General features: G+C 34.8%; 1 protein-coding gene across 2 annotated transcripts in view; it reads left to right on the forward strand.

Moving 5' to 3' along the window:
* The window catches only part of VPS41 (VPS41 subunit of HOPS complex), a 115,061-nt gene extending 102,809 nt beyond the window's left edge, over positions 1–12,252 (forward strand). For both annotated transcript variants that reach the window (XM_054644522.2, XM_077179233.1), the window contains 4 exons: positions 3,396–3,495; positions 4,288–4,332; positions 5,779–5,858; positions 7,408–12,252. In XM_054644522.2, coding sequence (XP_054500497.1) covers positions 3,396–3,495; positions 4,288–4,332; positions 5,779–5,858; positions 7,408–7,488 — 306 coding nt within the window. In that variant the 3' untranslated portion in view covers positions 7,489–12,252. The remainder of the gene's footprint in view (positions 1–3,395; positions 3,496–4,287; positions 4,333–5,778; positions 5,859–7,407) is intronic.
* The last annotated feature ends 316 nt before the right edge of the window (positions 12,253–12,568 follow it).

The raw sequence follows: 12,568 nt of genomic DNA on the forward strand, positions 1-12,568 counted from the left end.
CATAGTACATAATCAAATGACCCTGATTGTAATGTTGAAAGTTTATTTACTGCTGAAATAATGCTGATTTTAGTATTTATATACAGTAACATTTGCAAACAACAAAGTTATAGTTCTTTGAATTTTAATAGGATAATATTTTATCAAATAAAGTGCAGTCTGAAGCTTTTTTACTGCTTCTGAAATCTACTTTGTTGCTGTCATAAATTTATAGATAAATTAGACAGGTTGTCTTAAAGAGAACCCTGCTTACTTATTAGAAATTACACATTCCTAGTGCATTTTTAAAGTGCAAATGAATCACCATTCTCCAGGTTTCTAAAGCATTGTATCACATATCTCCCAGAGAAGGCTGATAGTAAAATCTCCTTATTTGTAGAAATTAGAAAGAAATGCTTCATTTTTCACCCTTTCTATGTCATTCATTAAAATAAATCTTTGAAAGGTGTTGGTTTTCTAAGACTCCTTTTCCCCTAGCTTTAAAATACAGAAGCAATTCGTTTAGATGTAGTACTTTGAGATTTTGTGCATTAGCCATTTTACTCAAACATTGACTTACTAGTTTGCACTTTGATTGAACCTGCAGGAACTCTGATGGGTAACAGACCATCCTTTCACAGAATTCACATCTATCCACTCATAATAGAATTTATGAACTAGAAGAACCTAATGACAATACAATGAATGCTGCTTGAAACAGCACCTGAAAAAATTGTTAGGTTATGAACTTGAACATAACAAAAAATGCTGTTCAGCACCTTGGAGGCACTAGAGGGCAGGAGGCAGCTTGCACAGGGGGACATGTGCCTTTTGGCTGTAAAGACTAAAAATAATGTGTTTTTAATGTGGCAGTGATGCTATTTGAAAGAATTTAGTTAACTGGCCTTGAGAAACTTGGACTTCTTTGTGGGTTAAGCTGAATCAAGGCCTGAATTAATTCCCATAGTTTTGAGTATACCCTTTCAAAATAACTCCATACTGCAGTGCTTTTTTTTTTTTCCTTTAAAGATGTTAGGCTTGATTTACAAATGAAAATCAAGACTGTTACAATCCAATAGAATGATTTGTGCCTAATATTTTCCCTAATATAGCCAGAAAACAAACTTTTTTCACAATAACAGTTTTGGTTTTAGCAATTTTCATTAATTTAATAAAAGGCATTATTTCTGACTAAAACTTCTTTCTGTAGGTGCATGATACTGTCATGCTTGTGCTCACGATTACATGCTTTTAAAGGATAAAAAAAAATTCAGTTTCATCCTCAATTCTGTTTCTTCTTGGAAAGTGGTTTCATCACAGATTGATGCCCAGTGTCAGTTTTAACTAGTTCAACTTAACCTTAGGGTGCAGTTACCTATTTCTCTCCCCTTTAAAGCTCCCTCTCTCTGGACTCAAATTCCCTTTCCTTTACTTTCTGTAACTCTCAAATTACCCATTTTTGAGGTCTTCAAATAAATTTGTACAGAAGTGTTGAGAATTTATTACCTTGAGAATAGAAATTTTACATTTTGCATTGCAATTTTTCCTTTTATATAATAATGGCTGCCTACTGTATTCCATTTCTAGCAAAATAAGGTCTGTCAGTCATTAAATGTGGTATGGAAAGATCTTAGTGCTGTTTAAATAATGGGAGAAAGTGCATATTTCTTAAAATATATGTTTGATCAGATATTTCTGTTACTCTTGGGTTTTAAGGCATCAAACAGTATTGAGGTTTTCCAGTGAGCTAGTGATGTCTGTTTTTTCCCTCTTCATTGTTCTTTCCTTTCAATGAATTTTTTCTATTAGCACACTGTATTTAATTAAGAAATGCTAGGACACACTTCCATCTCCCATTCTGTCTTTGTTCTGCTTCTTTCATTTAACATGGTCACAGCACTAAGGTTGTCAGAGTTCAAGAAACATTTCGACAATGTTCAGAGGCACTTGGTGTGATTCTTGGTGCTGTCCTCTGCAGGGCCAGGAGTTGGACTTCACACAGTCTCATTTAGTTGTCCTTGCTAAAAGTTTCTTGTATTTTTTTTCAAACCTAGCAACATTTTTCTTTATTTAGAACAAAATTTTACCTTCTTTGTTGCCTTTGGATAAAGTTGGCAAGGGAAAGACAAAACCAGAATGTTCCTGAGATTATCAACAGATAAAAATTATTCATTTTCTAAGTGTTTGCCTTGTAGATCTGCATTTACTTGCTGGTGCTCTGAAATGTTTTATAGCTCAATGTCTCCAATACTGGAAAAGTCTCATTCACCCACTGATATGCCCAATTTGAAATGCTCACAGTGTTACTCAGTGTTAATTTTTTATGTACTTCAGATTTGCAGTTTTATCTGTGTATCATTCTTAGCAGTGTGTCCTTATTACTTGTGTATGTGAATGTGTATATGAAAAGGTAGAGTTTTTGACAGTGTCCACCTGGCTGTAAAATCTATTATTGTATTTCTTCTTAGGTATTTGCATTAGCTGTATTTTGTACTGTCTTAGAATGCTCGGTATCTCCAGTAATACGAATGAGCAGAAGAGAGGAATGAACATTGCTTCTTTATACCTCTCTTTTAGTAGGGTTGATCACATTATAATTGACTGTGAGTATCTTTGGGAAGCAGTTTTCAAAGAAATTGTTGTCTTGGAAAACAAATTTCCAAACATCAGTTTGGGAGGAGGAAGAAAAAAGTCCAAAATACTTACATGGGTTTGTTGTCTTTCCATCCTTGCTCCATTAAGTATTGTGCAATAAGGTTCTGTATAATTGTTATGCCCTTGCTTCTTCTGTGTTTCAAAACCATTTCAGGCAATGACAGGTCAGTCTAATGAAAAATACCAAATAAGTAAAAAGGGAGCTGAGACTTTTGCTGAAGAGGAGTGAACTAGGGACCTTTGGTTAGTTGCATAGACATTTAATGCTGCTTATTAAATTATTCTTCAGCAGGATATATGTTTGAACAAAATGTATTTTGAATTGCAGTGTTTATGAAGATCTTATGATTATCAAATATCTTTTCTGAAGAAGACAGGAAAGATACAGGAAGAAGAATTTTGAAATGGTTTGGAAATTAATTCTATGGGGCACTGTAAAAATTCCTCTCTGTTGTTATTTTGTCAACACCATCTCATAGAAAGATGTTCATAATTATAATAATAGTATCTTTGTAAAGAATTCTATTTTTTGATGTTCATTTTTGTTTTGTAGGGTTTTGGGGTTTTTTTATGGGCTTTTCATTTAGGTAGAGGTGATAGCAACAGAAGGTTCCTCCTTTGCCTCCTTTATAATACCTTGAAAAGTTTTAAACATTCCTTGCACTCACTTTGGCAGCAAATACAGAGTGGTTAATTGTCAAGATGGTTGATATACCCATCTGTTCAACAACCACTGTCTTTTATGTTCTTTGCACCAACAGATCTTGCTGCGGGAAGGATGCAAAAAGATACTTGTTGCTGATTCTCTTTCTTTATTGAAGAAAATGCATCGAACTCAGATGAAGGGTGTTCTAGTGGATGGTGGGTACAGAGGAAACATGATGACTTTCAATATTTTAAAGACTATTTTATATAGACTGTTTATATACCTCCTAACTGTCTGCTTCGGAAGCTGCCGAAAAGCCTGCATTTTTTACCTTATCTGTAGAGTGTAGGAGGATACTAGATGCTTTTCCCCTTTGCAGAGGAATTACTTGTATGTCAAAAACTACAAGACCCAGCATGCAGCTGTTTCTCTTGATCAGTCTCTGCATAGCTAGTAATGTATTGTGTCCTGCATTTCCTCTGTAAAGGTGAAAATGCTGTTTAGTACCAACATGGACAATCAGATGGTAATAATCTGCAACCAAAGCAAAAGATACAAGAAGATTGCCAGAAACAGTTGAAAATATTTTGCAAGGTGCTAATGATGCATGTGAACAGCACTGTAATTCACACCAGCTGAGTGTTAATAGCCAGAGACAAAAGCTGACAGGACGGAGTACCAGGGCTTCTGCTCCAAAATGCTGCTGAGTTAACAGCCACCCATCCCATGCTCCTTGTTTCAGTTTGCCTTTAATCTCTTCAGCACTGATCCTAAACAGCCTCAATCCTGCAGTTCTACCATCATCAAATCTAAATATTTATCATGTTGTTATTAGAAATGTTACTTCAGTATTGCTCTTCAATTTTTAATAGATTGTTAGGCATCTTAAGTAAATGCTTTAAGACCAAGCTCCATTTCTGTAATAGCAGTATGTTCATGCCTGCTTTATAAAAAGTAACCATGGAATTTGTTTACAAAACCTAATTTTCTTTTGCTCTGTTTTTCAGAGGAGAATATCTGTGAATCATGTCTGTCTCCAATACTACCTTCAGGTAGGATGCTTTTCTTGGGAAAAAAAAAAAAAGAGGTTGTAAAATTTTTTTTTGTAAATTTTTTAGTAGTATTTTAAGAGAAATTATTCATAAAAATGTGTAATCTCCTTTGGTGATCACTGTATAAATTTCAATCTCCTATGCAAAACTTGCTTTTGAATTCTGACATGGGAGTGGAGTCTAATTGAACATTTTTTATTGTAGTAAACCCAGATATTCTTTCTTATTCAACTTTGTCTTCCTTATTTTCTGTTTTGATTACATGGAATTCAAGGTAACTTTTAATTCCATCAGCATACATATTCTCAAAGATTATTAGAACCACAAACCTAAGGCACCAAATCTTGTCCACATCTGTTGGATTATTCACACTGAACTTGTAGACTAAAATTTTTTTGTACGTATTTTTTGTCTGAATGGTGGTGAGTTCTTGGCTTCAGTCATGGGTGCCACATTTCCAACATCTTAAAACCAACTAGCTTTAGACCAAAGTTGGTTTAGCTTAAAACCAACTACCTTCTAAAGTTAGTTGTGAAAATAGAAATTCAGGATGTTATTTCAGAGATGTTCATTCTTCAAGGCAACAATAGTCCAGAAATATCAATATAGTTGTTGGGTGTCTTAAAAAGAAGTAGTTTTACCAAGAGAATATCTGTTATGGCCTGTTAAAGCAATATATAACACAAAGCATATGTACAGACATTTATTTGCTTTCTAGGGGTTAACAGCCTGATAGAATCACTTACAGTTAATCTGATTTCTACCATTTTTCACTTAAATGAAAAATAAATAAAAACAACTATACTGGGATCATGTGTAGCAATATACAGACAAGGAGAATCTGGCAGAATTGAATGTGCTAGCACTTTGAAGTATGTGTGTTGAGGTGAAAAGAGCCAAAGTAGAATGAAAATGATGCTTGTGAGTGAGATGGTTATTCTTTAGATATGTGGATGTTGTATTAAGTGTTCTAATTTGCCTAATATTCATTTGAGAATGAAAACTCACATCATGCACTTAGGCAGCTTGTTGCCAAATTTCAGGATCATGGCGGGCAGTGCAGGCTCTAGAACTGCTCAGTGTTCTTCTGGTTCTCTTCACACTAGTGCAAGAATTTTTCTGCTATCTTTTCTTCAAAGCAGCTGCATTATTTGGTGGTAGTTTACTCTTCTCCCTGCCCAAATTTAGTATGTAGCATATATTGAGATGAAAAATTCCTGATAGGGAGGTATACGGTATCTAAGCCACAGAAAAAATTGATTCGTAACTCCATCACTGGCACACGTTTCCTGAAACAATCACTCTTAGTGGTTTCTATGAATGAGTCAGAATAATTTTGAAATTATTTTGAGAGATGTTACTTGAAGTTTCTCTGTGTGTGACAGAATGTGCTAAATCATTTGTTTCATAGCCCTGTTGAAATTAATTTATTTTTCTGTTTCCCAGATGCATCCAAGTCCTTCAGTGTGGTAGTGTTCCACTGCAGACACATGTTTCACAGAGAGTGCCTACCTGTATCTAACACAGTAAGGAATTAGCTTAATATGTCTGACACCTTTGCCAAAGATAAAGTGACACATTTTCTTTTGTCAGCTGTGGAGAAGGGCATGGGTCTATGAGGAATTATATGATTATAGGCATAACTTCTGATGATGCTGCATAGTAGTATGTGACCAAGAAAAGGGAGTTTAAGGATACCTCAACTAAAGTTCATCCAATGTAGAAAGAAATCACTACTGTTTGAACAGTATTTTATCACTTTCTGCAATCAGAATATATAGTGCAAATCTGAGGCATACAGGGAATACAGTCTCTCTAATTTTTAAATTATTTTCCATTCCAGCTTTTACTTTAACTAAACATACTCAAAGATGAGAATAAAGGTATTTTCTCAAGTGAACCATATTAAATGATTCTGACCTGGAAGACAAAACTCAGTCATTTCAGAGTGAATATTTAAATATCTTTGTAATCATCCTTATGGTCAAAACATTGTTTTCTTTGTAAGTTATTTGGGGGTTTGGTTTGTTTGTTCAATTAACACAAAGCAAAAGATAACTTCTAGATATAGCAGGGTTTAAATATAGGAATGAAAGCATTCAAATGGTAACAAAATCACATAGAAAATTAAATGTAAGTCTTTAAGATTCTGTATCTATCTCTGAACATTAACATGTAGTGAAAAAATAGCTTTAGTGAATCACTTCATCTGTAAGTAAACAAAGTGCTTATAACCATATGGTACACCATGGATATTTAAATATGTTAGGAAAAGCTGAATGTATTAGATCATTTGTACAAGAAAGTCCAACAACTAGTAGATATTTCTTCAATATTTACCACAAATTTTATTGTGAGAAATAATCCAAAATTTATCTAGCATTCTCAATTTTCTGGGGGAGGTGACTGATTAGGTGGGATTTTTAAATGTTACGTAGATATTATATGATATCTATTCATAGACAGTATGTATGAATAGAGGGGTGTATGCGTGTAACAGCCAAATTTCCCCTGTTAGATTGTAATATGTGTCCTTAGGTGATCCGTCATGTTACTGATGTTTGATTATCGGTGACATACTGAAATGTAAATAGTGCATGCACAAAATGGACACAGAGCTAAACACAGAGTAACAGTAAACATATCTTTGATGACAGTATTTGGGCCCTGATCTCAGTTGCTGAAAATCTGTGGAGCACTACCCAAAGACAGAGCTGTGACTAAGGCATCCAGTGGTTATTGGAGCTCACCAAGTGACTTTACTCTCATCTTTATATATGAAGATAATCAGTGTTACTTTTCATTTTTGGTGTGGAGAAAGTTTGACATTACTCTTCTGGCAGGTGGTGGTAGTGGAGTGAGTGGTGAGTTGTGCTGCCCTCTGACTCCAGAACAGCCTGTCTTACTATGTTTTTCTATATTGTCTTCCCTCACCTATCCATGACTATGTTGACTGGGAACAGTCTGACTGTGAGCAGTAATGTTGAGAAGGGCATTAGCACTTTTCATTCATCTTCACATATTCTGATGTGGCTACATTTCTCTGAGAGATTCCTGTTTTCTTTTTTGATTTAGGTATCTTCTGTCCAGTTCTGCAATATATGCAGTGCCAAACACAGGGGGCCAGGAAGTGCAGTCCTGGAGATGAAGAAATAGCAGTGGCCTAGTTCTCAGTGTCAGTCAGTGACACCAAATCTGTTAGGACCATAAGAGCCACTGTAATTTTCCGTTTCTGTATATAATTTTGATTGTGATTCAAAAGTGGTTCCTGTAGTTTATCCTGTTTATTGAATATTTTGGGTAATGAGAAAATGTGAAAATCTTTGTCTGGTAAGTCTTTGTTACGCAATTCATATGTCATGGTTCCTTTGCTCAGCTTGTTACTTCATTCTGGAACAGAAAAAAAAAAATAAAACCGGAAGGAAAAAAACCCATGTGATTTAGAGATTTGTGTTTGCTATCAGTTAATGTGCGTTCAGTTTGGAACCACATCAGGCTTATGGTTGGATATTGTAAAGAAAAATGTAATGCCATGAATTCAGCTCACCAGACTACTTCAATCCTGATTTAGTCTATTTACCTTGAGACCCACAGGAGTCTGACTCCTTTCAGTGAAATTGCTTTAGAACTTGAAGTTGTGTGCCAACTCATATCTTCAGTTAACAAATTTGTTAACTGTGAATTCCATACATTGGCAATTTGCCCTTGTTACGCATTCATAGTTCATTAGAAACTGGTTAATTTCTCAATTAATCTTCACAATGTAGTAGTTTAAAGTGAGTTTTTCTCATGTTCAACTCATCCAGAAACTTTATTTTTAAAGTCAGCAGTAGGTCTCTGTGCTTATTTTATGTGTGGTTGAAATGCATGGTTTCATTTAAGTGCAAGGGAAAAAATGTATCTGACTTTTCAAAGGTAAGATCTCTAGAAGTTTCTTCTGGCCTTAGCAATTTAACAGCTAAGTTAAATAAGTCAATTGGATGTTAACAAAAACGATATTGTTCATTTGAACTGCATTCTGTTTTGTTGATCCAAAGTGATCTTTGAGAATGTCTTCACAGTAATGTAATCTGTTTATAATATATGCTGACTAAATTCAAAATAAGCATCTTTTCCTTAAAAAAGTAATCAGAACTCCCAAGTTATTTTTCTGGTTTTTAATAACTTGAGTTTGAAAGTAAAAATATATTTTTTTGCCATCAAATTAACTGTTAACTGCTTGAACAAGTTAGCATGGTAACATACTAAGTTCTAAATCAATGGTATATACTGCAGTCTATCTGTAAAACTGGAAAATATGGTACCTCTAATACAACACCTTCTTCTATACCTTATTCCCATGTAAGTACACCTTAAAATAATTTCTGTGTAATTATTAATAATTACTAATAATTACTAATAATAATTACTAATAGTAATATTAGTAATTATTAGTAATATTACTAATACTAATATTACTAAATAATTAGTAATTATTAGTAATATTAGTAATATTACTAATACTAATGTTACTAAATAATTACTAATAATAAAAACTGTGTAAATTTGGATTTCTAGTTTATGTATGTTCATAATAATCTTTTAAAATCCTCTGGGCAATTGGTATAGAAATCTGAAGAATGATTTTGTGTTGTCCACTGTGCAGATCTGTATAATACTGGAATAAAAATTTATGTGTTTAGAAATGCTAGGATTTACTCTGCATGATTACATAGACAAAACAATCATTAAAAGAATAGATCTTCTCAAAAGCATACTAATCTTTTGTGTTAACACAGACAGTTGAGGAAAAAATTTAAAAAATTGCAAATTATTAATGAACATAGATTGAGTGGAATAACAGAAGGGTAGGAGGTTTGTAGTGCAGGGAATAGTCTGCATACATCAAGCTTCACCCATAAGAATTTGTGCCTGGCTTTGCAGCTGTTCATTTTCAGCAGCTAGTACGTATTCTCAGGTATATTGTTCCTTTATCCATTCTTCACTACACTGATCAGGAAAGCTGCTTTTAGTCCTAGTAAATGAAATGTTCCAGTGACCTCAAGGGTTGTTTCACCATGATGCTTGAGTTAATGCATGCCATGCATGTAAAAGTTAAAAAACTTTTTTAAACCCCTCTTCTTCAGTAGCTTTAAACAGTTTTTCTATGTTCTATCCTAAGAATGCAATAAGCTGTCAGCTTACAGGAGGAAAAAGTCAACCTACTTCCATAGCTGTATATGGAAAAGTGTCCTGTAGATTAGAGTTACATGATAATTTCAAGAGAGTATATTTTTTTTACTTCAGCTTGGCCTTAAATTCACTAAAGCATTTGATCATTCTGTGACTCAGTTTGCTAGACTCTGCCATCATCAGCAATTATACTGCATTATAGCCTGGCATATTCTTTGCATTATGCAAGTAAATCACTGCATGAAAATCTAATCAAAATCTTCTCTAAATCCAAAGCTTCTTTCATTTGGGCTTCAGGGACTACCCTTTTCATGTTCCTGAAGTCTAAATTTGCTCATTAAGATTCAGCAGGATATGTGCAGACTTGACTTTGATACGCTCTTCTTCCTAAGAAGCCTTTACATCATAGAAAACATCTGATATTAGAGTCTAAAATATTCAGCTACCCAAGAGCTTTTCTTCTGAAGAAGAACTTTGCATAAGAATTAACTGTAAATTTGCAGAACGTATCAGAAAAGTACAGAGTAGCACTGAATCAGTTTCAACTGCACTTTCTTCAGATGCCAAAGCTCTTGTGCTTCTAAGGTAAACTTCAAATAAACTTAAAAGCTTTTTTTTCTCTGATACATCCAGTTCTGTGTGAGTTCTTGACCAATAAAGGTAACTAAAATGATTTGTGGTGGATCAAGTAAGTATAAATTGGTTTATCATATAAAAGAGAGAAAACTATTACCTGCTTGTAAGCAGGACATCTCACCCTCCCCCATAAGAAATTATGTTGTTAACCAGTCAGATAACTTAAACAGGACAAGCTGTCTTGTAGAGAGTTATTTTTATGCCTTGGGGTTTATACTGGTCTAACCAGCAGAAACCATCTTGCTGTTGAAGTGAGATCTAGCAAAATAGGTTGGATTCCTGACTGACAGACACTCACTTTACAAACAATAAAAGCCACGCTAAACTTTCACAGAGCAGAAACCTTCTATACATTTTCCTGGAAATGTATGGAGCTTTCCCCATGAGTAGGAATGCCCGCTTTGCAGTTACTTTCCAGGGGTTAAGTGAAGGAATCTGTGTACATTACTCTCATTTCAGCGGTAAGTTACATTTGACTCCTAATCAATAGTATTTCTTTTGGTAGCTTTACTATAGGTACCTTGATATAGTGCAGCATTATATGTTATGCTCTAATCTACTAGTAGTTCTTAACTTTTATACTTTGCGGTAAGTAATTCTGATCAAGATTTTTATGTGTTATTTCATGTCTGTTTAATAAATAGTTCATTTTATAAATAGACCTTGATCTGCCATCCTTAGAACTTGCCAAAGTGATTTCTTTAATTTAAACTGTTGTCAAAATCTGAGCCTAAGGCAGGGCTTCTTTAAAGCTCCCGCTCATCCTGTGACAGGCTAAAGTGAGTCTTCAGATGATTTTTCTCACCTGTCCTTGTTTTATTATTTTAAACCCCCAATGCTGTGTGATAGGCTTGGTGAAAATGTTGGGCTACACTGAAGATTTTGGGGGGCCCAAGAGAGTGGGGAGCTAGAGGTGCCTACTCAGAATGAGGCTATTTAGTCCTGCTGAGAACTCAGTTAAAGTGGACAGCATCATGATAAAGGTTGACTTCTGCAAAAGGAGGAGTTAATTATTCTACTGGATCACCGATGTATTGAATCAATTGTGTATGGCAGTTGTGCAAGAGTCTGCTGCCCACCATGACATGATTCGGTGGGTCAGTTAATACTTCAAGAAGTTGTTCTATAGACAAAGGTATGTTTTCTAAAGCTGCTCTACAGGAAACCTTGAATACATTGGGTACTGTGTGTTGGAACATCAGTTCGGTTCCTGACTCTGATCTTGTGCTACAGAGCAAGAGCAAATACAAAATCAGTTGCTTCCCCATTTTTGGATGCATGTCATATTCCATGTGGTATCATATTCCATACATTTTGGCTGATAATTGGGTGGAGGTTGTCAGTATTCTGTATAGAATGCACAGGTTGGTCCAGCAAATTTTCTTCATAGGAAATTTAATCACTTTCCATCTTAGGCTTAATGTTTATTCAGCCGGAGTCTTTTAAGCAGGCACTGTTCTTTTTTTTGCTATTGAGTAGACTACCACAATGGTTTTCTGCTTGCTGTGTAGAGTTCCTGACTGTAATTCAAGGGAACTGGAATTGCAAATAATCTCTTGAATAAAAATGTCACAGTGGATTTCCTGCTTCTGAAATGATGTGATTTAGCATTCAAATACTGTATATCTTCAGTCACCTTGGAAAAACAGTGCCATCTCTGCAGGTTGGTTGCACTGGACCTTGCCTATGCCTTGAAAAACTACTTGCAGAAAAATTCTTACCTAATGCTGAACAAGGGTAATTATCTGAATGAAGAAAAATCTCTCTGAGAAGCTAGTTTCCCATCTCCTGTTGTACAGTTCTGGCCTCTTATTCAGGCAGCATAACTTTTACCCCTGTTTGTAAATGCTAGGCATAACATCGGGGTTCCTTCCTCTCTGGAAAGCTTCCCTCTCAAAGACTGTATCTTTGCTAAATACTTGCTGTAAATCAACTGCTGTACTTTCAAAATAACTTAAACAAGATTAGCAAGAAAATAAGTACCTTATGTAGAGAATGATGCTTTAATTATATACTTTCGGAACTGTCTATTCTACTGTTTATTCTACTGTGCCATGAAATATTAATTTGCCTTTGGAATTAAAAATATCCATAGATTATGTTTTTTCTGTTCTTCAAGACAATGTGTGCTTTCTTTTACTGTAATCAAATTTTAAATTATGCAGAAAACAGGACATCTGAAGTGTCTGAGGCATCAAATGTAGAAGAGAATAGAGTGTGTGAGAAGTTCTAAGAGAAGTTAATGAGTCATAGGGGAATGACCTAAATTTAGCCTTTAAAGCCTTCCATAAATGGGGATCATAATAAGTTTTTGCAGTAGAGCAGGTCTTAGGCATTCTGGTAAGTTCTGACTGCGACATTGACCCAGGAGTCTGTAATGTGAATGGACAAGGCTGCCAGTGCCATCTGCTCCTGGATTGTGCTTAGG

The sequence above is a fragment of the Agelaius phoeniceus genome, chromosome 1 (assembly GCF_051311805.1).
Source record: "Agelaius phoeniceus isolate bAgePho1 chromosome 1, bAgePho1.hap1, whole genome shotgun sequence".
Taxonomy (NCBI): domain Eukaryota; kingdom Metazoa; phylum Chordata; class Aves; order Passeriformes; family Icteridae; genus Agelaius; species Agelaius phoeniceus.